A 27,340-nucleotide genomic window follows, 5' to 3' on the forward strand; every position below is an offset into this window, starting at 1 on the left:
TCACTTTTTCTGTAGTTTCAATTAATATAGCAAGGTCAGCAACAACAAATGCCCTGTGCCTGACCAATGGAAAACAAGCTACTTTAGTTTACCAGCCTATTTTGCTTGTAAACTCTTAAAGCTAAGCAGTGTTTACTAGTGATGCAAGTTCCAACCACGATACATACACTAAGATTAGATATCACTTCAGAAGTAACTTGAAAGCTTCATGTACGTAGAACTCAGAAGAATTAAGCTTCAGAAGAGGTTCTGATAAGTGCTTTTATATTTATCCAGTGTCACTTATTCTTTAAACGCTAATCTAATTACTGCAATTACTTGATGTAGTCATGCCGACATGTCCATACTGTACCAGTGAATCTACATAGCTCCTCGTTGTTGTTGCCCTTACATTGGTGGCCCACCATGAAAGCTGCTGTAAACACCCTTTTTATTTGGGTAAATATTGATTAAACGAGGAGTAGAGATGATTTTTTTTTTTGGATGACAGCTGTAACTGCAAAATAACATTAAATAACTGGCCTTTTATTATAAATACATGCATTTCCTCCAGTCTTTCTTTGCTTCTATTTTCATTCTTCCCTTCTCCATTTCTGTGTGTTTAGTCAGTATTTATGTGAGCGTGCGCTCCACTGTGTGCAGAAGGCAAAGTCAAATTCAGTTGTAGCACGTGTAATATAGGATGCACAAAGTAGTGCAGGACTGTTTCATGTCAGGGTGACATTGGCACATGTGATTGGGTGGGTTTTGAACAATTGGCTCACAATTTTGAGCAGCCATGGCTTGTATCCTCATGCCTGTGTGCGCTGCATGTGTTTGTGAAGTCAAACCCGAGACTAAGTGTGATATTGAAAAGGAAAGTGCTTCTCTATATGTGAATATTACCAAGTGTGTGTGCGTGCCTGTGCGTCTGTGCCAGTAAGACTTTTTTTCAGTCGGTGCTTTCAGACATGGAAGTTGGTGATGAGAGGTGAGGATGGAGGGAGGTACAGATGATTAAAGATTAAGAAAGCACAATGCAAAGGTGGGGAGGTAGATGGGTGGAGGGGAATGCAAGAAAGGAAAAGAAAGAAAACAAATTAATAAAAAGAGTGGAAAAAATAGACTGGATGTATAGAGAGACAAAGTGAGGTGGGCAAGGATATTCAGGGATGGAGATGAGGAAGATGGGGGGGGGGGTATTGATCCTTTCTGCCGACTGAGGGGAAACTCAAGCCAACTGTGCTTTCTGAAATTAGAGCCAAGGGAAAGGTGAATGGATGGAGAAGATATGGTGGGACGTAGCAGGAAGAAAGCATTGGCACTGATTCTATCATGATTTGTGCAGTAATAACACTGAGGACAGTGAAAAGTGCGTGCTTATGAATAATAAATGGCCACAGCAGTGCTTGGAAGAGAAACCAGATAAATGTACTAAAACGGCAAATTGCAGGCGCTCTTTAGAAGTTGGTCTTTATTTTGATTATACCCCCAAAAAAAATCTTCTCTGGTGAATTTGAATCATTACATTGTATTAAAACAGCGGAGCAAAGTGATTTAAAGTTGTGAGAACGAAACCGAGACAGTTTAATTTAAGCTGCCGATATCAAACTTGGCACTTGCAGCATCTCGCCTACAAAAAGACCATCAAAACGAGCGAAACACACCAGATGCCAAAGACACAAATAAATTGAATAGTATTGTTCAAATTCCTCACAGGCTTACAATAGGAATAAAAATGCTGACATGACCCTAAAGTGGTTAAAAGGATTGCAGTAACACATTGGAGTATATGGGTTAGTGCTGTAAAGGCAGACACCAAACGCCAAGGGCTCTAAATGGGCCAGCGAAGCAGAGGGGCAATCACAGTAGCTACCTGGTGTTATTAAAATGTTGGTTTGATAAATGTAAAGGTGTTTGTGTGATAAATTTAAACATCTACGTCATCACTGATCAGGCCAAGCTGATTGTTTTAAAAACATGTCAGTCCTCTCTTACTGCGGGTACACGTGGTGCTATCTGGCTACAGGACTGGTAAAATTATTTATCTGAAATGTATTGAGTTGACAAACTTTGTATGGGAGGCTCAAAGGCAATTTCTTGGGGAATTAGTTTTGTTCCTGCTGTTGTATAGCTACACTTTAGCTAAAGATGCAATCCATTAAAGATTCATTTAGTGTGGTGGCAGTCTAACTTAGTCTTGTAAGATAAAGCACAAGGAGCCGGCCCTTTAGCTGCACCGTTGTGCTAAACACTTGGTTTTGTCTGCTACATGGAAGCGTTCGGAGGCCTGCGAGCACAGTGACCCACGGTTTGACATTAAACTGCAGTTCCAGTCCATTTTGTAAAATTTTAATTGAATTAATGAGTGACAGCTTCTACCAGAAAGACATTACTCTGACTACTGACAGTCGTGCTGGGCTACTTTTTGGCAGATGCTTAAATTAGACTTTAGCTTGTAATGAAATCATCAGCATCACATTGGGGTGTTGATTCCCTGCCAGGCCTCATTTTGCACCATTGACGAGCTCACACTACATTACTCCTTATTTAGCATCCTAATGATGTACTGTACATCTAAATGGGTCTACTGTACTGCACAACTGTCCTCCTCCCTGCCTCTGACTGAACAAAGGAACAAGGAACACATTTTCCAAACAAATCTTCTGATATGGACAGAAGAATCGTAGCCATAAAGGGCTGCTGCGCGCACTAAAACGTGGAAACGTCTGATGAGAGATGGATGGAAGACAGTTTGCCTATAGGAAAATGAAATTGGAAAGGAATGAAAGGTTTATTTTAACTGAACGAGCAGTACACTGTTCTCTCACAAAGTATGAGCATTGAGTGAATAGTCTGTCAACTATATGGGCCATTTTGGTTGCAGCTATGGATGCTGAATGAAACAGAAAATTGCTACACTTACATCCCATTAAACAGAGGAAAGAGAAGAATAGGAGACGCCCTTCCTACCCCCTCTCCTCTCATCCCTTCATTTCACTTGTGTAAGAAAGTAAGAGCTGTTAATGAAAAAGGAGTGGACACACACACACGCACCAGCATACACTCAACGGGCTCACTAGCATCAGCACTTTTCCCTATTTAGTGCAGCTCACTGATTAAACACGTGGGAAAACGTGTACAAATCTTCAACTACTGCACCTTCTTTCCTTACTCCACCACCTCCTCTTCTCTTATGGGTTAAATACAACACAAGCCAAACACACACACATACAAAGAACAAAAAAATGTATTCACACAACCAAAAGCTGTGGAATGTGTATATACACACACACACACACAGTAGATGGCTGTGGAGTGACACATAACATGCGTGTTCTTTCATAGAAATGACACACACATACAGTACACGTCACACATTCATAATTAGAAACAAAAACAAAATCATCTCTCCCTCATATATATATATATATATATATATATATTTTTTTTTTTTTGTGCCCCTCCTGTCATCTTCCCTTCCCTTGTCTCTTTCTTTCTCTCTAGTTCCTCGCTCCCTCCGGCTGTGTCAAATGCTGCAGTGTGGGTGTCGTCGCACAACCAAATCTTAGCCTGACACACACAGAGCAGCGTGCAGACACATGCACACAGCTGCAGTCTCATGAAGTAGAAAACCCATTTCTGCCCTGACTACCTTTTTTTTTTTTTTTTTTTGGAAGGCGTGAGAGCCGGGGAGTGAAAGGGGGGGGGGGGGGAGGATGGCGAGGTAGGGAGGGAGGGAGGGAGTGAGTGAGGAAGGGGTGACATGGAGGGGAGGGGAAGGCATCAGAAGGAAGGAGGCATGCCTGGAGTGAGGAAGCTGTGGTGAGAGCACAGGAGAAAGAAAAATAGCTTTGGGCCTGATTTTAGGGCTGAGTTAGTAATAGTGTATCTCCACTGAGAATGTGTTTGTGTCTCTGTGATTCAGTTGGCACACCTCTGCATGGGTGAACATTAATCTTCGTTTGCAGCTGTGTGTGTCACCATTGCTTATATTGGTGTCTAGGCATGTGCGTGCTCGCCTTTGTCCAGCTGTGTGTGTTGCATGGCACTCGTTGATTATTAGTCAACTGTATTCACTCCTTCTTTTTATAATTTCATAGACAACATGCTCATTATGCTTCCATTAACTGCTGAGTGACAGGTGAATAAGGGCGGAACGAGAGACCGAGGGGGCTGAGATGGAAATAAAAGCAAAGTGGAGGAGAAGTGGGAGGCACTACAGACCGACCTGACCAAAAATGAGGAGTAATGCCTTATATTAAGAAAGGTTTGGAATGAGAGATGTGCAGAATGGGAGCAATTGGGTGAAAAGATGAATAAGAGCTCAGTAAAGAGTAGTGGAGGAGGAGGGGAAGCCTTAAAATGTAGCGGGGTATAAGTAAGATGTGGAAAGAGGGATTTAAGAAAAGTGGGTGCAGCCAGATGGAGGGCTCATAGGAGACTGAGAATAAAACTGCATTGACTTTTTGACCCGTGGTGTGTGTGAGGGGAAAGAGTTATTTGATTCGACAGCAGCAAAAAGTGTTTCTTACAAATGTATGATGGTTTAGTTTCACTGAGTAGGGGGAAAAAAAAAAATAAAATATCTGACTCTTCAGTTTTCCAGGAGCTGATGCAAGTAGTTAAGGGATGATAAAAGATTTGTAATCCACTTCTATAATAAACTCAGATAAAACCTGACACTGTGGCACTTTACCTCAGGAAAACTGGTCACCAGCACGAGGGCGCCGCTCATTCAGAAGTGGAGTGGTGGGAGACTGAGGTGAGAAGTTAGAGATGAAGAGAAGGTTTGCTCAATGATGTGGTGTAAGAGAGTAAGAGACACTTATAAAACATTATGGTCTCATTTATTGTGGCAGTCAGAGAAATGAGAAAGAAGATGGGAATAAAAAGCGAAGATAGAAGTTTTAAAGCTGTCTTTCAGCTGGCACTTGCCTTCATTGGTTTGTTTTTTAAGCCAGTTCAAAGAAGGATGTCCATGAAGTACATAAAACTAAATCTAGTTGTACCTATTTTTAATTTGAATGATAGATCAGTCATAAAACTCTTTAAACTCTGTGTCTCCAAACAGAAAGAAAAATGTTTATTTTTGACCTTTTTTTTTTTTTTTTTTGAGTTGGTTGCAGGGATGTGAAATAACACGTTCAGATGTGTGAGCCATCTCCTGGTGACATTTTATAAAAGGCCAAAGTTGAAGCCATGAAATTTCTGCAGGAAACGGATGAAACTTGAAGACAAAAGAGAGAGGTGACACAGATGGACAGCTAAAGGTTACAGGGCCAAGGAGGTAAATGAAAGGAAGCACAGAAAATCTAGCAACATACAGTGCAGCATAAGATGTAAAAGCCAACCACACACACACATACACACTGTGTAGCTGTTTATTTTATGGTGTCATGAAATGTGACAGTTTGGGTTGCCTTGCCTGACAGTGAATCAGCTCACAGAAACTTTCTCTGAACTGTGCTATGTTATTTTGGGATGAGTCTTCTTTTCTGTCTCTGTCCCCTTAGTGCTCCTTGAAATTACAGCTGCACTTTGCACTTAGATGTCTTTTTTAGAATTAATTGATAGTAAACATCAGATTTTATGAGCCCACAATGCTGCATGTCCACTTACGGACTGTAAATTCCTATTAAGGGCGTCTTGTGTGGCTGTATTGATTTAAAAATCCGTCTGCGTTGCGTTTCCTCTTTTGCACCCAGTTCATCTCCCCAGCGTGTGTGCGTGCATTTTATGGGTGCATTGCTTCCACACTGTGTACAACTCCCATTAGACCGCTGGCTGATGGCCTTACAGCTTCCGTTCAGTTCCCAGCCTCTATTATAATGAGAGAAATCGACAGATCAATATATTTTTCGCATGTGCATCATCGTTAACGTTGTCATGACTGTAAAATCACATTGAACTGATTGTCTGCGGCTACAGAACGGCTGATTTGTTTGTCATATAAATGGCTATTTAAAAGCACAAATAGTGCAGATGGAGCATATGATGTTTATTGCAAATTTCCATCAGCGCATCTAAAACTCATTCAAATGGCTGCGAGCACTGTATGTCTTTTTTTTTTTTTTTTTTTTTTTTTTTGGCCAACGTTATGGCCCATAGTCATCTATGTTCATTACATGAATGATGTTATTTAGAGCTAAAATGTCCTTGTAAAACACTTGTGCATTTTAGAACATACAAAATAAAAAATAAACTGACACTTATGAGAAAACAGAACACTCGTCTAATTAAATCCATAATAGACATTTACAGTGCATTCAGAAAATATTCAGACCCCCTTCACTTTTTTCAGTTTAATGTTGCAGCCTGACACTACAGCTGTTTAAATTCATTCTTTCTCTTTCCTCTGTCCCATCCATGTGACACTCTCCTGCCATCTGTCCTTCACTGACCTTTTAGCCCTCAGCCACCCTTTTTGTTTTTTCTTTTTTAATAACATTTCCATACATTTACTTGACTTGAGAAGAAGCTTTCTAAAGCTTTGACAACTGTAAAGGGAGCAGAAGTGATGAAAGTGGAGCAAAGAACCACATACAGAGAAATGGCAGTGCGGGGAAAGTAATTTTTTTTGGACTTGTAGCAATGTAGAAGAAAAGAGGAAGAAGATAAAGGGAGAAAAGTGAAAGGAGGGATCAAAGAGCAGTGAACAGAGGGAGGGTGCGGGAAAAAAAAATGAAGAGCTACCACTTGGGGGGGAAGAAAAAGTAGTGTTTTTTACTTTTTTGGTAGTCTGATTTTTGCAAGTCATGTGTATCCTTATCGCTGAATGATAAGGATACACATGACTTGCAAAAATCAGACATGAACTCAGAGAAAAAATGAAATCAGACAAAAACATGCAGATTTCCAGAAGTTGATTGGCATTATGGTGTTGTAATGAGTAACCCTTCCAAGACAAAATGAAAGACCAAGGTCTGATTTTCTGTGTTGGCATTCATCCAGGCTGCTGAATAGTCCTTGAGAATAACATTAAAGCTCTACTAGTCTTGTTGCTGAACCTGACCTCCAACCTTTCAGTCAGGCTCTAGGTCAGAGATCATCTACTTGGAATAATTACCTAGAGCTTTTGTGATTTGGTTTTGAGTAGCATAGCTCTGAAGGATGGCATTTGTTGGTCACTGAGCTGATCCGCAACATCTCAACTCAGACTGCAATTTGCAAAATTTTGTACAGGTTTAGTTTATCCAGGATGAGTTCTACTGACTTTGGTGACCCCCTTTCTTCAAATGCATAAGATTTGACATTTGAACCACATTTACTGGCAATTTTTGCAATAGTTGACATTTCATGAAGACATTCATGTAAAAGTTGGCATGAGTAAACACAGTAATTATACCCACATTAGCATTTAAAGCACAGTGCCTAAATAAAGCCTAGCTCAGGAAAACTGGAACGTGCTATGTGCTACACTGAAAAAACATGTGACGAACGTGTTCCATGTCAGTATACCACCAGAGTTAATGACATAAGTCAAATTTCCAATGACCCTCGTGACTACAAACCTCTGATATTTTGTTGTATTTCTCTTCATCTATGAAGGCATCTAAGATAAGATGAGCCTTTGTCTCACATGGGAGAAATTCGTCTTGGACATCAAGGAGCGTGTGACAAAAAAGCCTTTGTATTCCTCATACTCCTCCTGAAGCACATTTGTTTTTCTGTTACAAATTTAAGGATCAAACACACATCTCTGTCCAGCAAATCATTTGGCATAAAAATGAAACTCTCAAAGCATGGAAATGTAGGAGGAGGGAGGATGACCTGATTAATGACAAAGGCGGAGGGTAGAAGTGAGATTGTGGAGAGGTGTGATTGAAAGAGGAAGGAATAAGTAATGGACTTAAACCCTGTAGAAAAGCTGGAGTGGAGAGATGAATACAAGGCATTGGCAAGTCGATGGAGGAATTCCGGTCAAGCTTCTTTCCATTAAAGCTGCGATGAATCTGTGTGGGAGCATGCGGGGCTGTGTGTGGGGGCGTACACATGCTTGTGCTCATTATGACTGTGGGTTTTGTGTGCCTTTAGGCACACTTGTGATATATGTGCATTGTGGCGTCTATTCCTGTGTGTGTTGTTTTTTTTTTTGTTTTTTTTTTGGTTGTGTACACTGTGTGTTTGGGTTCGGTGAGCACCGCTGCTTTGGCACTTCCCTGCAGCAAAAGGATTAGAGAGGTGGCACTACTGAAATGGAGCTGATCTATTTGTGTGTGTGCGTGTGCGTGTGTGTGTGTGTTGTTGCGGTTATATCAGCCATGAATCGGAGCTGTGACTCTGAAAGGGAATTGGATCAGATTACAGAAAATCTTTGGCACCAGATTAACTCCTATCCCTACATGAGGAAATAAATGGAAGAAAGGGAAGAAGAGGGCTACAGCTTAAGAAGCAGCATCTTTGTGATGTTTAGATGAGAGGAGGGCAGAATGAGACATGCTGGAGGATTTGGTTACGTAGTAAGTGTGGTAATATGACTGCGTGCCTCTGAAGTTGCTGTGTGTTGCACCTTCATAAAACTGACAATAGCATTCATTCCCTCTTTATATGCAAAAATCTGAGTTCAGGTGTTGGTAGTGGACTTATCTCAGACTCACCTGTGGTGGCTTTGCAGCTTTGGATCAGCTGTGGTTTAATCACCCATGTCCCAGACAGAACTGCTTAGTTTTATTTTAGTCTCACCAGCTTTGCTACCCTGACTGCACTCAGATCCAAGCCTAGTTGTTCGAAATCTAAATATTCATAAACAGGTCGAAGAATAAACAACTGTGCCCATGTGTATCACACTGAAGGATCATGTCTGACAGGGCGAAAGGCTTGATTTGTGACAACAGTGTGCCACTGCAGTAAGTTATGTCAGGCTTTCACTGCACTGAAAAATCTTCGTGGAGTGATCAAGTGAGTTTTGTTGGTTTAAAAATACAGAATATACAAATTCACAGTTTCATGTTCTTGTAGCAAACAGGCTGTAAATCCAAGTATTGTTTAAAAAAAGACAGAAATAGTGTGAAACCTTAAGGGAGAGGGAAGGTACTATACCACAGAGAAAATGTATTTTGTTTTATGCTTTAGAGACCTCCCTTATCTGGAAGCACAAATAGCTTTCCAGTCAGTGTCCCCACAAGCATTTAAAAACTTGTGTGTAGGCACACATGCAAATCAATGTTAATAATAGTTGTAGCTTTGATTATGTGTTCAAAGCAATTAAGTTACATAATGTAAACCACTGATAGTGAAAGTCACCCTGCAGTAAAGCTGTGCAGTACGACACACACACACACACACACACACACACACACATAGACATTTAACAGGTCAGTACCATTGATTGCATGATTGATTTGTGTTGTTCCCTCTGCTGCATGAAGCACATCACAAACAAAGCTGTGGGGCATGTACCACATTACTCTGAGTGCCCCTGGGCATTTCATGACCCAGCATGCACTGCTTTTTGGCCAGTGGATGTAGGGCATTGAAGAAGGTGGCAGGGGACTGGACTAATCGGAAAGCCTTTTATATGTGCTGTGCAGTGAATCGGCTGTTCCTCCAGATCTGCAAGCAGTGACAGCACTGTGGTGGCAACACTTTTAAGAGGAAATCACTTTGCCTTTTTAGACAGTGAGTGTATTGTGACTGCAGCACTGATGACCTCAAATAAACTTAAAGCTTCATGCAGAACAGAAATTTCAGTGGTCTTGGATTCATGCAGGCTTCATCAGAAACATGACCCCAAAAACCTATGTGCTGGAATCCTAGTGGGAATGGTGGTTTTTGTGGTCTAGCAATATTTTATGATTCATAAAAAGCACAGAGTACATGTTTTATTATATAATAAATGGGCCTGATTTGGTTTTACCTGCTCCATCTTAATTTGAAAGCATCAGTAGTAGCTAGTGACTTAGCACCCACAGTACCCGTTCACCTGTATAGACACATCGCTAATCGCAAATCGCTAAATCAGAGATATCGTGGCCCCAAAAGCCAAAAGGGATCACACTGGTGTAGCGTCCACACTTACAAGGCTTAAATCCCAAACATCGCCCGGCCTAGGCAAAGATGATAAAGATAGGGCAGTGTGCAGTGCCAGCAGGAAACAAGACTGTGCACACACAAAATGCCCATGCAAACAAAAAAAAGTAAGAGCAATTCCCAAAGGTGCCAGCTTAAATCTTTTCAGGGTTACTGAAGACAAACATGAAGTAGCCCTCAGCAATGAACTTAACTGCACCAACAGCTAGAGACTCACATTTTCTGTGAGTGTGCGAGGAAACAGTATTACATTTTCAAATTTTAAAAACCTAGTACCTGCCAGCATTAGAACATGATGAAAATACTCTAGACCTGGGTTTTGGCATAATGTACAAAGAGAATCAGGAAAATGTGAGATTCAGCTAAATAATACATGTAGTATTGTGCAAAATAGCATATCAAATTGGCAGGTCCACAGCACAGAGGACACCAGGGGAAGACTTTATGCTTTGGCCAAAATAGGCAGCACTCATCTGTTTGCCCTGTCTCAGAGGTGCTCAGGCTGTTCTCCACACTGAAGTAAACTGGAGCTGTGGATTCATCTCGAGTCAATCTGCCTGTTGATTATCATCTTTCCAGAAATATTGATATGACGAATCTGAGGCCGTGAAGGATGCAGTGGTTGGCAGCTGGGTTTCTGACCCTGATATACCTTCTTTGTTTTTAGCTGTTTTAAAATGAATAGAAATTGTCCATCATACAATATTTATGGTGCTGGGAAAGTCTGAGTCTATTGAAATATAAACTCCATCAGTTAATAGATGATTTCATCCAATGTTTTCCACTAGTGCAGTGATGTGCTGTGGAGCGAGGGCACAAACTGTCGGATCCTCGTTGAATTTTGACATGCTGTAACAACACTGCAAATGGTTTTAAGCTAAAGTGCTTGGAGAGACAAACCAGGGAGAGTGACAATCCCTCCATCACTGAAGCTCTCTGCTGTTCTTCCTGTCTCTGATTACTCTATCTAATCCACTCTTTGACTCCATACGTCTTTGTCCCATCTCTACTCCCACCAAATACTTCTCCCCTTTTTGCTTTAGATCTGTCCATCAATCTTTCTTGAACTCCTTCCCACTTTCCTTCCATCTGTATTTTCCCTTGTTTTTCTACCAGCCCAGAATTGTCCTTAATGCATTTTGCTTTGCTCGCTTTATGCTGTACAGTACCAGCTATCTGTCTCTGTCACTTTCTGTTCAGAGCTATGCACCGGTGTACATTCATCACTTAAACACAATTACACACTCACACTGGGCAGCAGCAGGGAGGTGAGTGGACATTATGTGTTTTTAAAATAGTCTCTGAAGTCAGTGTGTGTGGGGTAGTATGCATGTATGCAGCACCCCAGTGACCTCTGCTTTGCTACTACAGCCCATTGACTTGGTTGTCAGACCTTACAAAACACTGAACACTCAATCTGTTACGCTGGCTGCTACTTCACTCACTGACTCATTGTGTGAGCGAGGGAGAGGGAGCGCATGGAGTGACACATATTGGTTTGTGTGAATTTATGTGCACTTAATCTACGGAGTCGTGTGTGCATTTATGTCCCTGTATACCGTGCAGGCACATAAAGGGACAGGAAGAGTGTGTTCTACTGTGATACTGGTACAGTATCAGTCAGGCCTTGGGCGCTAGTTTGTCATCACTGTTGTACTCTGCACAGGAAGTATTTGCATGCACACACACACAAGCACAATGTGAAATTTGGCTCCACACAGAAGGTTAAGAGAAACGAGACAGACTGGTGTTTTGTGTGTGAATTTATGTTTGTGCTCAGAGAACAGTACTGTTGTTGGATGTTGGATTTGTGTTTTTTTTTTTTTTTTTTGTATTGTTTTCTCAGATTCTTGACTGTTTCTGCTCCTGGGTTCTGTGTTAATCAGCTAGTTTGTGTACCTTTAAAGAAGAGTCACAATACAGGCGCACACACACACTTAGTTTCTGCCAGACTCTGCTTTCGTATTAGGAGGAGAGCATAATGCAACTTTTAAATATGTAGGTGTTTCTGTTGGTTTCCTGTGTTTGTATGTGCCCTGCCATGTCCTAGTGTGTATGTTTGTTTGCATTTGTTCTCATACGGTTTAATTTGTTGCAGCCTGTATGTGTGTGTGTTTAAGTTACGTGTAGAAGTGTGTGTGTGCACGATCACTTTAATGAGTCTCTCCGGTAAAACCTGTGGGTAGCTGCAGATGCTCTAAATGAGACTAATTTCTCTCTGTGGAGAAAGCTCTGCTGACTGAGTGACTCTGACTGCTGACATCTTTTACACAGATGATGTTAGATGATAGTGTCACTCTGAGGTTACTGTAAATACTAACGTATGTGTATATGTGTGTTTACTGTAGCCCCTCATCAGGCTCTAATTTTGTCTTCACAGCAAGCCTAATAATGTGGTTAATGATCATGTGATCCATTTGTTTACATGCATAATGGACTTTTCATTGTAACTGCGTCTACAATATTTTTAGGCTTTTCAAGGCTTTTCGTGCTTGTTTAGTTTCCGTATTTTAATTGCTACAGTTTTAGCTTAGGGCACTTTTTCTCTCTGCAATCCATCTCCCTGTTTCCCTGCCTATTTGATTGTCTTGATATTTATGCTCGCCAAATGTTGGAAATCAAAGCAAACCTGAAGGCACTAGGCTGCTTTAAGAGTTATGGAATACAAAAGCATTTTTCTATTAGATGAAAGGAGCAAATAAATTTGGTTCAGATCATTCACTTCCTCCCAATTTGTTCATCCACTGTGATTTCCAATAGGCTCAATACAGAGAGGAGGGTGGAAAGAACCAAAAACGACTCAAATATGCCTTTTCAGCAAACAGATATGGATAGATTTTTGCTGATGGTGTTGCTGTTGCCTTTTCTTGGGTTTTCACATCTTTGCCTTGTTGGAAAATTACATTTGTTGTTTTCCAGCTTGAGTTCTAGACATGTGATTGCTCACAGCCTTCTAATTTCATTCTAGTGTTTGGATGTTGTTTCCTTTGCTCAAAATAGCAATATGGTTTATAGTATGGCAAGGCTTTGATTGTAGAAAGAAAATCTGTAGTTTTGGCTGCGTCTGATGTGAAGAAGTTGGTGTAGCCACCCTGTTGGTTAAATTGGTCGGAACACCAATCAGATTGCTCTGTTCAAATCATCCATGTAATTTGTGTAAACCCGCCTAGTCTCAAAATTATAATGACAATAATAGTAAACTTTATTTATATAGCAATTACACTCTGCTTGCAGCTCCCACTGGGGAAAATTAAACTGGAGCTGAGACAACACAAAGAATAGTTTTGAAGGATGAGTATGGAAAGCACTGGTGCCGGTATACAGGCATGAATATTTTCTTTACAATTATCATGTTTCACTCTGAATCGAGCCACAGCACGTTTGACTTCTAAGAGATACACATAAAACTATCCTTAGCAAAGCATGCTGATTACACCAGATGATTATATATTGAGATTTTTTTTTTTTTTTTAAATTAGCTTTTCAAAACTGATACACACACAGGTGCTGCACAGGAGTGTATTCATTCATTCTACCAAAACTTTGCAGAGACATAACAGCTCTGGGGAAAGAAAATGATGAAAAATAATGAAAAAGCTACCACAACCATAATTAAAAGTTAAAATGGACATTAAAGTCTAAGTGGAAATGTTCAGAGGGACATGTATAATTTAAATGGAAGAAAGAAACTGAACGTACTAAGTTGAAGAGAGATCATGTTTGGAGAGGTGAGCAGGCACTGGACTATGCTTTGTCACTGTAAATGAACGTTATGGTAAATAACAAAAGTAATTAAAGGAGCAGTTGACTTGTTTTAAAATAGTAGTACATTGTATTTTGAGGTTTACACACAATAGGAATATTTCTGAACCCTCCCTTTACCTCCTCAAAGATGTGGTTTATATTATTTCAGGAGCTTTTGAGTGTTGTTGCAGACTGTCATCTTTAAAATTAATCTCTTCTTCTACTAGAACAACAGTAATGATCCATGTGACTCAAAATACACATATAAGGTTTCAGGTGCTATGCTTTTCTTCGCCCCATCTTTTTCCAGGCAGCATGACTTCGTTGTGATTCATTGACCTGATGGGCCCACTCCCGCTGCTCTCACCGATAACCAAGCCTGAACATACCCACTCAAAATAATGATATAGGTGCAGTAGTCAATAATCTAGCGAGTAAACAAATTAAACGATGTACGTTTGCAGACATGGTCACTATGAAGCTTTTGCACTAGCAGTAACATTGAAGTTAGGACGGTATTTGCCTGATACTGTTCTTCTGTTTATTCATAATGTAATTTTCCCTTTGCAATTTCTACCTACACTGTATGAACGATATTTATTACCAAATTATCTGTCCTGGAAGAAGAAGCTCTTTTTTGATTTTGTTTTTTTTTCTTATCCACATCCAGAGGGAGCAAGGACAGTAGTATGTCAATGGTGCAAGCAAATTTCATCTGTACACAAATGAGTTGTGTATCAATCAAATTGATGTGTTTATGCTAAGTGAGTATAGAGCCAGTTTTCCTTTGTACCTGTGACATAGTCTAGAGTACATATTCATGCGTGTGCCAACCCCAGTGAGAGAAATCTCTGTATAAATAAACAGTGTGATTCAGATTGCAGTGTTGTAGCTGAAAGGTAGACGGGGAAATGCTTTTTTTTTTTTTTTTTATGATTAAGAGCGTTCAATAAATCCCGCTTGAATAATGATCTAATTATTGCGTTACAGAGAAATGATGAAAAATGCCCTCCTCTCCCCCTGCAAACACAGCAAGGAGCTTATTCTTGCCTCGTTTTATGTACCCATATTTGCATGGAGAAAGGATAGGAGATTTTTGTTCCTTTGGTTTCATGGCTCATTAAGATGAGTGAGTGCTGTGTCTTCAGTGTTTACACAACTAATATTATTACTTGGGTTACTCAGAGCCGACTTTTTTTTTTTTTCCCCTTCTGTTGCAGGTGGGATATGAGAATGCAGGGACTGTGGAGTTCCTCGTGGACAAACATGGCAAGCACTACTTCATTGAAGTCAACTCCCGACTCCAGGTCGAACACACGGTCACCGAAGAAATCACAGAGTAAGTAGCAGATGTTCATGTGTGTGGATGGGTTTAGGCTGCTGGGCAGCTGGATGGTTGTGGTGGGTGTCATTTTGTGTGTGTCTGTGTGTGTTTTGGTATCATCTGTCCACAGACAGGTGTGCAGCTTCAAGGTTATATGCTTCCCACTCTGAGAAGTTGCTGAAGTAGAGAGAGAAGTATATGGTATGAGGACGTGTAGGCTGAATGGAGAAAAGAGTGGAGGCGAGGTTAGGTACGTGAGGGAGAAGCAAAAATGGATGACAAAAAGAACGAAATACAGAGAAAGACAGGGTGAGGAACGGGGGGGTGGGGGATTGACAGAAAGCTGACAAGTACAAAGAGACAGGTGCAGGAGAGGGAGACTGGGGGAGAGAGAGAGCAGAGAAAGCAGACAGGACAGGTGGAACCAGTGAAGAGAAAAGCTGAAAGGTGAAGTCAGATGGAGGGTGAGACACGATGGAAATGAAGGTGAGAGATGAGGAAGTGAGAGAGAGGATAACAAAAGATATAAATAGCATTCCGCTTCACCGATGACCTGTGAGATTTGCTCAGCTGAAACAACACAGATGGGTCTCAAACTAATACGCACAAAAAACATAAACACAAAAAGAAAAACACACAGGTGCAGGCCTTTCAGTCACACCCATCAATCCTTGTGCTCCTCTGATGTGTGTACACAGAAAACTACAGTTACACTAGTTCCTATTGGATTTCCTGCATAATTAACTCAACTAATGAATTAAGCTGACAGACAACAATCAGTGCAGCTAATACATAATGCAGCACAGTAACAAGGTATGAGCGGGTGGGGAGATTTGCATGGAAACAAAACGATGTATCCTGTTTCTAGGGCAACCAGACATGACTGACAACTTTGTATTGTGTGCTGTCTTTTCTTGCTGCCTTGATCAGTCGTTAGACTTCTTTCATCTCTTCGCTATTTCAGTCTTTGTGTGTGTGTGTGTGTGTGTCTGTTTACTGCACACAAAGAAACTCATCGATCAACTTGTATTACACCACAGTGAACAAAAATAATGAGTGACTAAGAAAAACATTTGTCATCAGTGATAATTTCACGTCACTTCAAGCAAGACATTTAATTAAATTAGTTCTCTTCGTAGGATGGTAGTTCCCTATGTTTCTGAGTTTATACGAGGACATGCACCTGCCTCTCCATTTGGTTTCAAAGGTTACAGGCATAATCACCCACATGCTATATGCCTGGTTTGTGCTGAGGTCGCAATGGCACCTCGGGGTGCCCACAGTTGAGCTCAGTTAAGGTAACATGTCATTAACTAAATTGATAATGGATTAAAGCCCTTTCATACTCGTAGTCCTCCCTCACAGGTCAGTGACTTTGACTAATTGGACGTCTTCTCAGGACTCAGGACTGTGTGTTGTTTAATGGGGTCTGTGCAACTCAGTGTGGTGGGTGCTTGGCATTTAAGATGGCAACAGATGACTCTATACATTTACCATACAGCCGTAGTTCATGTAACACTGCGTATGTGTAAGTATTATTTTGTGTTGAATTGGTTTTTTTTAAAATTTTTTTACAGTTGTCTCTTAGTTGCATCAGTTTATTTCAGTCTTACAATACAAGTAGTACTTCATACTATACTTGTGGTTTTTAGGAAGCAATAATGTGTGAAGAAGATGGGATATTTTTCAGGGCTCATGATAAATATGAGGTAAACTTTGCAGAAATTGCCTTTATTTTCTGTTACTGCTGTTGACTGCAGTGTCATATCTGATGCATTTCAAAAGAAAAAGAGGGCTAAAATGCAGGGACACTGGGGAATTTGGGTAATATCTTGCTAATATTTTCATCTAGCTTCAACTCGCCTCGCTGCGTTATTCGTCAGACCATAATGTGATGAGGAAAGATCACAACTTCTGTTCACGCTTCTTTTGTTCAGCTCCTCTTTCTCTTAATGTACTTTTCTGTCATAACGAAACAGCGTTTGAGCCTATTTGCACAAGTCCATGGTTACTCTGTGGCGTTGCGCTCGTATTAGCGAGACAGTAAGTTGACAGAAAGTCATTCTCATGCATTACAGTACCCCTCCCCTCCAGTCCTGCACCAGTTTGTCATATCCTCTTTGTCCTGCAGAGAAAAGCTCATAACACTGAGGAAATTTGACATTTTGGGGAATTGGGGTCATTGGAATTGGCAGGAGCAAGATAATGACTAGAATCCGGGCTGCGTCTTGCATGCAGCAGCACATGTTAAACGTTTCAGCAATCACAAGCAACACTTCTCATTTACACAGCTTTCATTTCAGGCCAAGGTTTAGCTCTAAGCAGTCACGGCTGAAGGCAGGAAAGTTTCTCCAGCAGCAACACAATGTACATCCATCTACATTGTAGAGGAAATGAAGGACAAGTATTACATTGGAGCGTAAATGACAAAAGTAAAATCTGTACTGTGGCTTTATTTGAACATTATGTTCATTAGTGTTTGAGCTTTCTGGGTTCACTCAGCTGCACTCCCAGTCTCTGAGGTGTGAGCACATTCGTTCTTGTTTTTGTGTGTTTGAAACTGATTGTGTTACTAATAGACTTGTCAGTGAGGTATTTTTCATACTGAGTTGTGAAACTCCCCTCTAAATTTGCTGTTCATTCCCCAGCTCTCCTACCTACAGTCTTTCATCACTTTCATCTCTCCTGCCTAATTCCTTTACCATCAGTCATTCCTCTCATTCCCTATTCAATTTGCTAACCTTTTTTTCCCTAACTGACTCCATTTGAGCCTTGACATCTTTGTCTTTTATTTTCATTCTTTCTTTTTATCTCCCTCCTCCTTCATTTGGCACATACACACATAAATTCACAAAGGTTTTCTGTATGGCTGCCATACTAGAAAACCCATCATTAGTGTGTTTCTGAGTAACTGGAGTCATAAATAACCCTGTCGGCCTCACCGGCTCTCCTTTACACTTGATGTTTTTTGGTCACTCCTCTGCTGTTTGATCATTCTTACAGCTCTGCTTTACCTGTTTGACATCTGTCACTTTCTGTGCATTTAAGTCTTCTATTACTGTGAATGGACTGCAGATTGTTTTTTTTCTTCTTCTTAGTCTTTGTGCTATATCTTGCAGCAAAAAGACAGTAGTCCATGTTAGAGCTGCCACTCATACATTGTCAGTCAGTCCACCACTTTGTCTAGACTGGAGAATATTAATGGTTCCCAGATCTTGTATCCTAATGACTTTGGAGATCATGTGGCTTTTCTTCTAGCACCACCTTCCTATTTCTTTTTGGTTGATATTCTTCAGATATTCAGGTTTGACCTAATACTTCCACACCAGCCTCAGCTGTACTTGCTGTTGTTTGTGTTGGCTCTTAATTTGCATTCCAGCCAATGTTTGCATCCTAACACTACGCTAAGACGATGAACTTTTCAACCATTATAGCAGGAATTATAACAGCAGCATTATAACATCAGCATGTTGTTATAACCAGCATGACAAATGCTATCAATACTATTACTATGCAGTAGTAGATGTGAGTTCAGAGTGCATGGTTTGGTGACAGAAATCCACCTGGCACATGTTTACGTGTCTGTCCACCAGTTCCACCTACCTAAACATCATTCAGAGATGATCACAGACAGAATTAGGATAACCAGAGTGCTTAATACCAGGTGTAAACACAAAAAGCTGTGATCAGATGCTGTTATCCAAATAAGATATCCAGATACAGATTGCATGTTAATAGCAGTTGTAAATGGGCTCTTAGCCTCGTTTTCCTCTCAATTAGATGCTCTCTGGAACAGATTCCCTCACTTTGATTATGGTGTGTTTGTGTGTGTGTGTGTGTCTGCTAGGTATGCAGTTTGAACTGTTTCTAATAGGATGTTATCTGTAGAGAGGGTGCAACACACTCTCTCTCTTTGGTATCAAAGTCTTCTCCCTGTCTCTCTTCTTAGTTCACCCTCTCCTCCCACCCATATATCTCATCGTTCATTCCTCCTTCAGGGTCTGTCCTTCATCTGTCTGTCCCCAGACTCTGTCCATTTCACCCCACCCCCCTTCTCTCTTTCTTCCTCGCGCCATTGCCTCATGTTCGGTCTCCCTCTTCTTCTACACCATCCTTTCAGCCCTGTCAGTTTCTGCCTCTGTATGTCTCCCGCTCACTCTGTCACCCCCATCACTCGTTCTCTCCCCCTTTTGGACCCCCCCCCCCCCACACCTTTCTCTCATCCATCTCGTTTTGTCATTCTCTCCTCTCATTCACATTTATCCTCTCCCCTCTCCATTTCCTTTCCTCTTTGACATCTGTCTGTTCATTCATCTTTCCCTGTGTCTGTCCCTTCCCTCACCTTAGCCTCACTCTTCGTCCCTTCCTGGTGCCTTTATGAACTTCTGTCCTCACTGCTTTAACCTGTTCTCTCTTATCCTGTCGTGTTGTCACCCTCTACCTCTGTCTGTCTCCCTTTGGTGTATCAGTACAAGCAGCAGACGAAATGAAAACAACCTAAAAGAAAAACTTTGAAGTAATTAAACCACATTTCCAAAGGCAGCGCCGCAGGAAGGTCATTCAGTGCAGTCCTCGGTGTATTGGTTTCTATCAGCAGGTAGCATATTACAAAGAGACCGACTCTACTAATGATATGTTTGCAGGTTTTAGTTGTGTGCTGTTCATGCCTTGCACAATACAAAGATGGACGTATAATGGACGTGCTGCTTGAAATGTTTCCAAGATATTTAAATGGAAATGACAGGTTTGGGTACACATCAGAAATATGTGTATTTTTCCAGTTGCATTTGTGACTTTTACTGTACAGGTTTATGTATGTGCAGGATCTGACACTGGGAGGCTCTTTAAGTTTCTAACCAGTTAAATGTGAAACATTTAATTTGGATAATTTGTTTCTCTAAACAAGCCTGGAGGAATCTTTAAATGTTTGGAAAAACCCTGACTGTCTCTTAAAGGGTAATTACAGTTGGTTGTGATCTATTGGGGCAAATATTTTGTGTTTATATTTCCTGTTGGTTAATGAATGTTAATGATTTTATATATCAACTGATAAAACACAAGTCAATAAAGATCTTATTAAAGGTGTTATTTTTATCATATTTTGGGGACACCCCATCACCTTTTATTCCTGTGAGGATAATAAGATGACATGGTTTGCAGTCTGTTCCTACCAGCATACTAAACCTAAACTGTAAAACTACTTCAAATATGTCACTGGCATTTCCATAGTGCAGTTTCTAATTGGTTAGCATATGCACAGAAATAACATTTTAAACTAATACAGAAGATTTGTAAACAGGATTAGTAATTACAAGCCAGTGCTCACCACCAAAAAAAAAAGAAGCATCTTAATGTGTATTTGTTTCTTTGTCCTCCCACCTTTCCTCCTCTTCCTCTCCCCTGCCACTGTTCCTCTCACGCCCACCCCACCCTCCTCCCTGTGATACTGTTTCTTCCTTCACTAACGCTCACGTCTTCCTCCACCTTCTCTCTCCATGTTGCTTTGATTGTTGTCACATCTCCTGCTTTCCTCCAGTGTTGGTAGTTGGACAAGTTGGCTGAGAAGACATTCTCTCACTTTTCACTGCTTCTTTTGCTTCTCTCTCTGTGATGGGTGCCAGTGAGGAGGCAAAATACCAAAATCTAATCTGAATTTATCACCCCCCCTCCACCCAGACACACACAAACACACACTAACACACACTCGTCTTTACAGATGCATACAAAAATACGCCCCCGTATTCAAAAATAATTTTGTTGTCCAAATGCATCAACTAAGACACACATACACTTGTACAAACAAAAAAACATTGCACAGGCCCACTGTGTGAAACCTATTCATCTGTCTTTCTGCTTTACTGAATTCTTGCACTATAGAGGAGATTCATTCTGAGTTTGTATGTGATAGACAATGTGTGTGTGTGTGTGTGTGTGTGTGTGTGTGTGTGTGTGTGTGTGTGTGTGTGTGTGTGTGTGTGTGTGTGTGTGTGTGTGTGTGTGTGTGTGTGTGTGTGTGTGCGAAAACCATAAGTGTGAGCATTTGCGGAGAAACCGCCTCTGCATTCCACTCCAGCTCTGCCTTTGAACTTCTTTCTTAAGGTTCAATTTGTCCATAATTTAGCCATAAATGATCTTTCCCTTGTGCGGCGACTGTGTGCAGCGTGTATGGAAGCCACTGTGTGCGACAGCGTTCTTGTTGCTGTCAAGGGACATTGTGCATTTTGTTAGATTGGTGGACAGGAGCCCTTTAGATCCTAAAGTGATGTAATTAGTCCCCCAGGCTCACGCTCTGTGTGTGAGTGTATGCTGAAGCAGCACTGAGGGATTGATTGCTTGTTGGGTGATAAAGCCTGGGCAGAAAGTGTTTTGCCTTTTAACGTTAAGGCATGTGCCCCTTAATTGCTATTCGTGGATGGTAGAAGTCCAAACCTTCAGGTGGAATTCAAAATAATTCGAAAAAAAATCCCTGATTATCGGGAAAGGCTTTTCAGTTTTGTCCACTCTCTGCAATATTTCCACAAAAATGTGGAACCTGACAGGTCAAACCCATTAGCACCTAAGAAACATTTTAATACCTTAATTTGTTCACATCTCAGCAAACAATTTCTAAATGTACTGTGTATCTAATGAGAGACTGGTCTAGTCTTTCATATTTAAGAGTAACCATGTGGTTTATGGAGCTTGTTGGGAGATGGGTGAGCACTGGCTGTGGACAGAACCAGCCTCAGCACTGTTCAACTTCCTGTCGCACTGTGGCTGACTCTTTGCTACTGACGACTTACAGGAACAATCACCAACTGCTCAGTATTGCTCAGGTAATTATGTTGTTGAATGGAGTCGGGTTTAATTTCATGCTTCAGATGTTTACTGTCTAATTCATGAATCTAGCTGAAAGTTTTTAAAATGCCTTCTTGACCTCTCACCTCAGTGTCTTTGTCATCTGCTGTTTTTAAAAAAAAAGAGCTTTGAAGCTCAAGCTTTGTGCCAACATAGGGAGGAAGTCTTTAAAGTGATCACTCGACTGTTTCTGCTGATGTAGGATTTCGGGCACATGCTGAGCCTATAATAAGTTGTGATCGCTCCCGTGTAGTATTATTTTCAAAAGAGAATGGCATGACATTATTTTCTAACATACGCAGCATTGGATATCTGGAATCGAATTTGATTGACAAGGGTTTTTAAGGACAGATTCCATCATTTTGAATAGAAACCATGATACTGTGTGCAACATCTCTATTTCATTATTTTCCTGCCAGTTTGTTTCCGTTCTTGGCAGGAAAAGAAATGCTTCTGAAATGATTTTTAATCCACAGGAAAAGGCAATAAAACCTCTTCTACTGCAAGCTAGTAATAATATGTTCCTGTAAACAGTCAATGCAGCACTGAAAACAAAATTTCAAAGTTCATCAAACAAACTGTCAAATTCATCATAGAGACGCTGAGGGACAGCGACTAGTCGATGCTAATTTTCAAACAAAAATCCAATGCAAGCAGATGTATTGTATTGGCTGAAGGCAATCCTACATTTATTCCCTGGGACAAAGAAAACAGTCCTCTAGAGGTAAACAGAATAATGAAGATTGCACACTTGTGATGAATGTGCTGCAGTCTCTGGTTTGGATTATCTCAGGTCAAAGACTTCACCTGGATGACCAGTATTGATCTCTAACAGTGTAATATTGTCTAAATGCCATTGTTATTAAATTAACTGCATAATATCCATCATAATAAAGGGTGTTTTTTTCCATGTATACATCTTTAATGTCAAATGTCTAATTCTAATTTGCTATATTAAAAAGTAATGATCTCATTTTTGTTTCAGTGATGACAAACAAATGCCCTGAATCTACCACATAGTGTGAATGAGGAATAAAAATCTGAATTTGTTTTATACAGTGATTTTTGCAGGATAAGAAAAAAATTGCTGTCATTCCTCCTTGGTTTGAGTCAAATGAAAGGTTTTCCACATACTGTAATATGCAGTAGAAGAGGTTTTATTGCCTTTGTGTGTGTGTGTGTGTGTGTGTATAAAACATCCTTTTATTTTTTATCTTTGGTGTGTGTAATTCTGTCTGTGTGCACTTGCGTTGATGTCAGTGTTTGAGTGAAAGTGTGTGTACTGCACCCGGTATGTGCCTGTTTAGCCTGGCTAATTAGTCTTAAATGACCACTTTCAATCTTCATCAGTTCGAGGAAAGGGGGACACAGAGGGAGTCAGAGTGAGGACGAGCGAAAGGAACAATGCCCCGCATTAATTGACAGAGGCTCTGACAAACGAGGGGTGGAAATGGAGAAAGAGAGAAGGGACATGAGGTGAATTAAAAGGACAGTCTAGCGACCCAGAGCTGCTGAAAGAATAAAGCACGGCACCCTGCTGGAGCAAAGTTTCAGACCTGCAATGGTTAGATATGTTTGAGCCTATGGAGGATTCTTGTGCAGCGCCTTTTCTCTCTCCTTTATTTTGTCATTGAGCCTCCCTGTGTTTCTTTCTGCTCGTCTTCCACTTTCATTCTTCTTTTATCCATATTCTTTCTTTATCTCCCTTTGTTCACTCCTTGAATGTTTTATATAGGCACCAATGTCTCCAGCTCTCTGCTCTTGGCTTTGATTTCCTTTCTGAACGTGGGAGTTGGAGGAGTTCCTGCCACATCAGCAATTATCCCCCCTTTCCCTCTCCTTGTCACACTTGTTCACATCTTTTGGTGCACTAAAGCATAAAAAGATATTCCAGGATCAGGTCAGCACCGGCTCATGATATACTTGTTAACAATTACAATACTGAAAACTAGTTACATGCTTGTTTGAAAATGACTAACCTATTTCCCTCCTTCCTTCCCTCCTGTTCGTATCCCCCCCATTTATTGTTCCAGCATCTCCTTGCTTCACTTTCTTCTTATTCTCTCAACCTGTCTCCTCCTGCTCTGTGCTCCTCTTAACATTTCCTTTATATTTTATTTATTTATTTTGCTCATGGCTTATTCAGTCTGTTATCCCACTACTCCCTCTCCTTCCTCGTTGCTCTGTGATCCTGTCCGTTTCTGTCTTCCTCAACACCGCAAAGGAAACACATGCAGCATTAAACAATCCACAGCTTCTCCTCTGGCTGCACGTGTGTGTGTGTGTGTGTGTGTGTGTGTGTGTGTGTGTGTGTGTGTGTGTGTGTGTGTGTGTGTGTGTGTGTGTGTGTGTGTGTGTGTGTGTGTGTGTGTGTGTGTGTGTGTGTGTGTGTGTGTGTTCCATAAAATAACCACTGATAGGAAAATACTGCTGAGCTGCATAAATGACAAGCGTGGACGCCCTATAATAAGCTAGATAATGGTTGTAAGTGTGTGTGTGTATGTGTTTGAGTAAATTGTGTGTGTATAACGGTGATTACCTGAGCCAGTCTTTATGTTACAGTAGGCTTTGATGTTTGTGTAAAAAATGAAGATGAATGTGTCTGTAAACACTGCAGTATACAACTGATTCAAGCCTTGGATATTCAGCTGTTTTGTGGTGTGTGTGTTACTGCGTACACCCAAGCATTTGTGCGTATGTGCGCGTGTGTGTGGACTTGGAGGAGTTTTGTTTGGTTTTGTGAGCACGTCAGTAAAAAATAATTTTAAGGTGATTATAATTGTGCAGCGAAGCATACAGTGAATGATTGAGAAGTAAGCAGATGAATAAGAATGAGCAATGAGTGAAGTAACTGTGTGTGTGTGTGTGTGTTCTGACGGAATCTAGTGTGTGTGTGTGTGTGTGAGGGGAAGAGTGAGTTGAGGCTATTTATGATAATGGGAAGGATGCTTATCATGATTATAATCACAGCTGTCATCGTTTCTGGTTGTACGATTTTTTTTTTTTTTAAATTTATTCATTTATTTTCTAAATACACACGACCAAACTTAACCTTTCTATTTAACATCAAAGACTTTAATATAACACTTTAGACATTTATTGGACTCACACTGTACAATAAGATGATGCTTCAGCAGAAGGCAATTACTCATCCTTTTGTGAATGGGTTTAATTTTTAGCCATTAGAAGAGGAGCAATAAGGAGATTCAGGAAACAACAGAATGCAAAGAGGCAGAAAATAATTTCATGGGTTTAACCCCTTTTTGTAACTATAGCATGATATGTGGCAAATTATAACTAGTCAGCAATGCCTCTATGCTTGAGATTGGTGTTTATAGATGTGGTAGGACAGCTTGTAGTGAAAGTAATTAATAGTAAGAGTAATCAGTAACAACCCAGTTCATGGTGGTTAGTCATCTCCCATTGGCAGTGAGGTGAGTCGTCCACTGCAGCTGCTTCTCTGCTCCATCAGGATGTTGTGAAGGAGCCGGTCTGTGGATTCTCTGCCTTCTTCTCTCCACCACAGGCTCAGAAAAGAATAGAAATTAGAGCTACATGTGTCCACAGAAAGTGGTTCAGGCCTGTTTGCATCTTATTTCTATTCAATTTGGAGTTAGACCATCAGTACCAAAAGATCACGTTTCCGTGTTTCTGTATAATAAACTCCTGTGTAGATGGGTGAACTAATGTTACAGGTTTTTCTGTAGTGATGACCTTTTCTTCTGAGGGTTTTATATGAATTAACTATGTTTCCTGTGCCACCACCCTACCCACTCCACACATAATCCTGACAGGACCGCACACCCCTACAAGAGCAGCGCCATTTAAACCCAAGGCTGGAATTACTGAAATCCTAATTTGCATGATTTACCATGACATAAATGATAAATTAAACTGTAATTTCCATACGTTCTGTCCAGTAATCCCCTTTGGATTCCTCATAAGCCTTTTCCGCAGGCTCAGGGCTTCAGAGCCAAATCGTATCAAAGACTTGACGAAAACCAGAGGATTCGGCATCAAAAAGAGGTGGATCATGGGTAAGGCCCTGGGACAGACATGCAACTGGGGATAGAGTCAGAAAGGGTGGGGTGGTGGGTGGTTGTGGTGGGGTACATCAGTCTTCTCCCAGGCCCGAAACAGAAGACAGCCTCAAACGTCTGCCAGCAAAGACAAGTAGCAAAAGCTGCTGGAATCTAGCTGAATGAATACGAGGGTCTTATTTCTGATTTGACTGTGCAGTCACAAACCACAAGGCAAGGGATTTGTCAAGCACTGGTTCACTGTACATTCAGCCCACTAAATCCTGCAAAAGGGCGCCAGAGCGTCATCTGTCTGAACCGACCAGTCGCGGGTCATGTTTGTCAATATTGTTAGGTTGTCACTCCCCACACAGCGAATAGCAGACTGGATGCCAGGTGTCGCTGCTTGCATCGAAATGCTTCACCAGCCTGTTATTGAGGGATCTGTGAGTGGAATATAATGGCGGTGAAATGACAGATGAAATCCCACCCCCCCAAAAGCTTTTCTGCTTTGCTGGGCCGTCTTACGCGCAGCAGGCCTGTCACACTGGGAGCCCTGTTGGGAAGATCATTTTATTTAATAAGGCTTTCACATAAATTGTCTAGTGTTCTTCTCCATCACCCAGCGTGTGAGAGACTTCTGATACGTGCTAACAGAGGTGCACGTATGCATCCATACATCAAAGGCACATCTACATTCTGTTCACAGCGTTGGGGATTAATTAGGATGGTTTCCTGTAGGGATTTGGTGTATGCAGAGGGAAGACCCAGTGACTCCATCCCTGCTGTACACTCGTACAATTATTCTGCATGGTTCATTTGTCTAAAACCTCTGAATGAAAACTCCAGCAGTGAGGATAGCTGTGGATGTTGAGTATTAAATTTTCCTCATTTTGTATTCTCCATGTTGTTCTTCCATCTCCACCTCGTCTTCCTCCTGTTTTTTTTTGTTTTTTTTACTGAGAGCAACATCATCATAGACATACTGAGCAAAATTCTCTCTAGTTATCTAGAGCTGAATTGAGTCGTCTCTTGCCCTGTTTGCTACTCTTGTTTCCTTTCTCTTGCTCTTTTCCTTTCTGTTAACCTGTCTCCTTGTGCTTCCTTCAGTATTTCTGCCTCCTTCGGTGCTGCTCCCTTCGTTCATGTTGTATTTATCACACTGGATTTCTTTTTCTTTCACCTGTGCTGGCTTCATTCTGCTACAGTTCATATTTTACATTTATCATATCTTTGACTGTGATTTGTGGCCTTGCCGTTGTGCGACCATATCTGTGTCTACGTGTTACATAATGTGCATGTTGTGTGTTTGCACGTGTTGCATTTGTGCCATTTGTTGGATATATTTCTGTGGGTGTGTCAAATATGCAGTGCGGCAGCTTATGCATTTTTAACTACATGTGCA

General features: G+C 40.9%; 1 protein-coding gene across 3 annotated transcripts in view; it reads left to right on the top strand.

Moving 5' to 3' along the window:
- The window catches only part of pcxb (pyruvate carboxylase b), a 236,621-nt gene that overhangs the window by 30,597 nt on the left and 178,684 nt on the right, over window positions 1-27,340 (top strand). For all 3 annotated transcript variants that reach the window (XM_026327586.2, XM_026327580.1, XM_026327572.1), the window contains one exon: window positions 14,976-15,094. In XM_026327586.2, the coding sequence (XP_026183371.1) occupies window positions 14,976-15,094 (119 nt within the window). The remainder of the gene's footprint in view (window positions 1-14,975; window positions 15,095-27,340) is intronic.

This window comes from Mastacembelus armatus, chromosome 18 (assembly GCF_900324485.2).
Source record: "Mastacembelus armatus chromosome 18, fMasArm1.2, whole genome shotgun sequence".
NCBI classification, from domain to species: domain Eukaryota; kingdom Metazoa; phylum Chordata; class Actinopteri; order Synbranchiformes; family Mastacembelidae; genus Mastacembelus; species Mastacembelus armatus.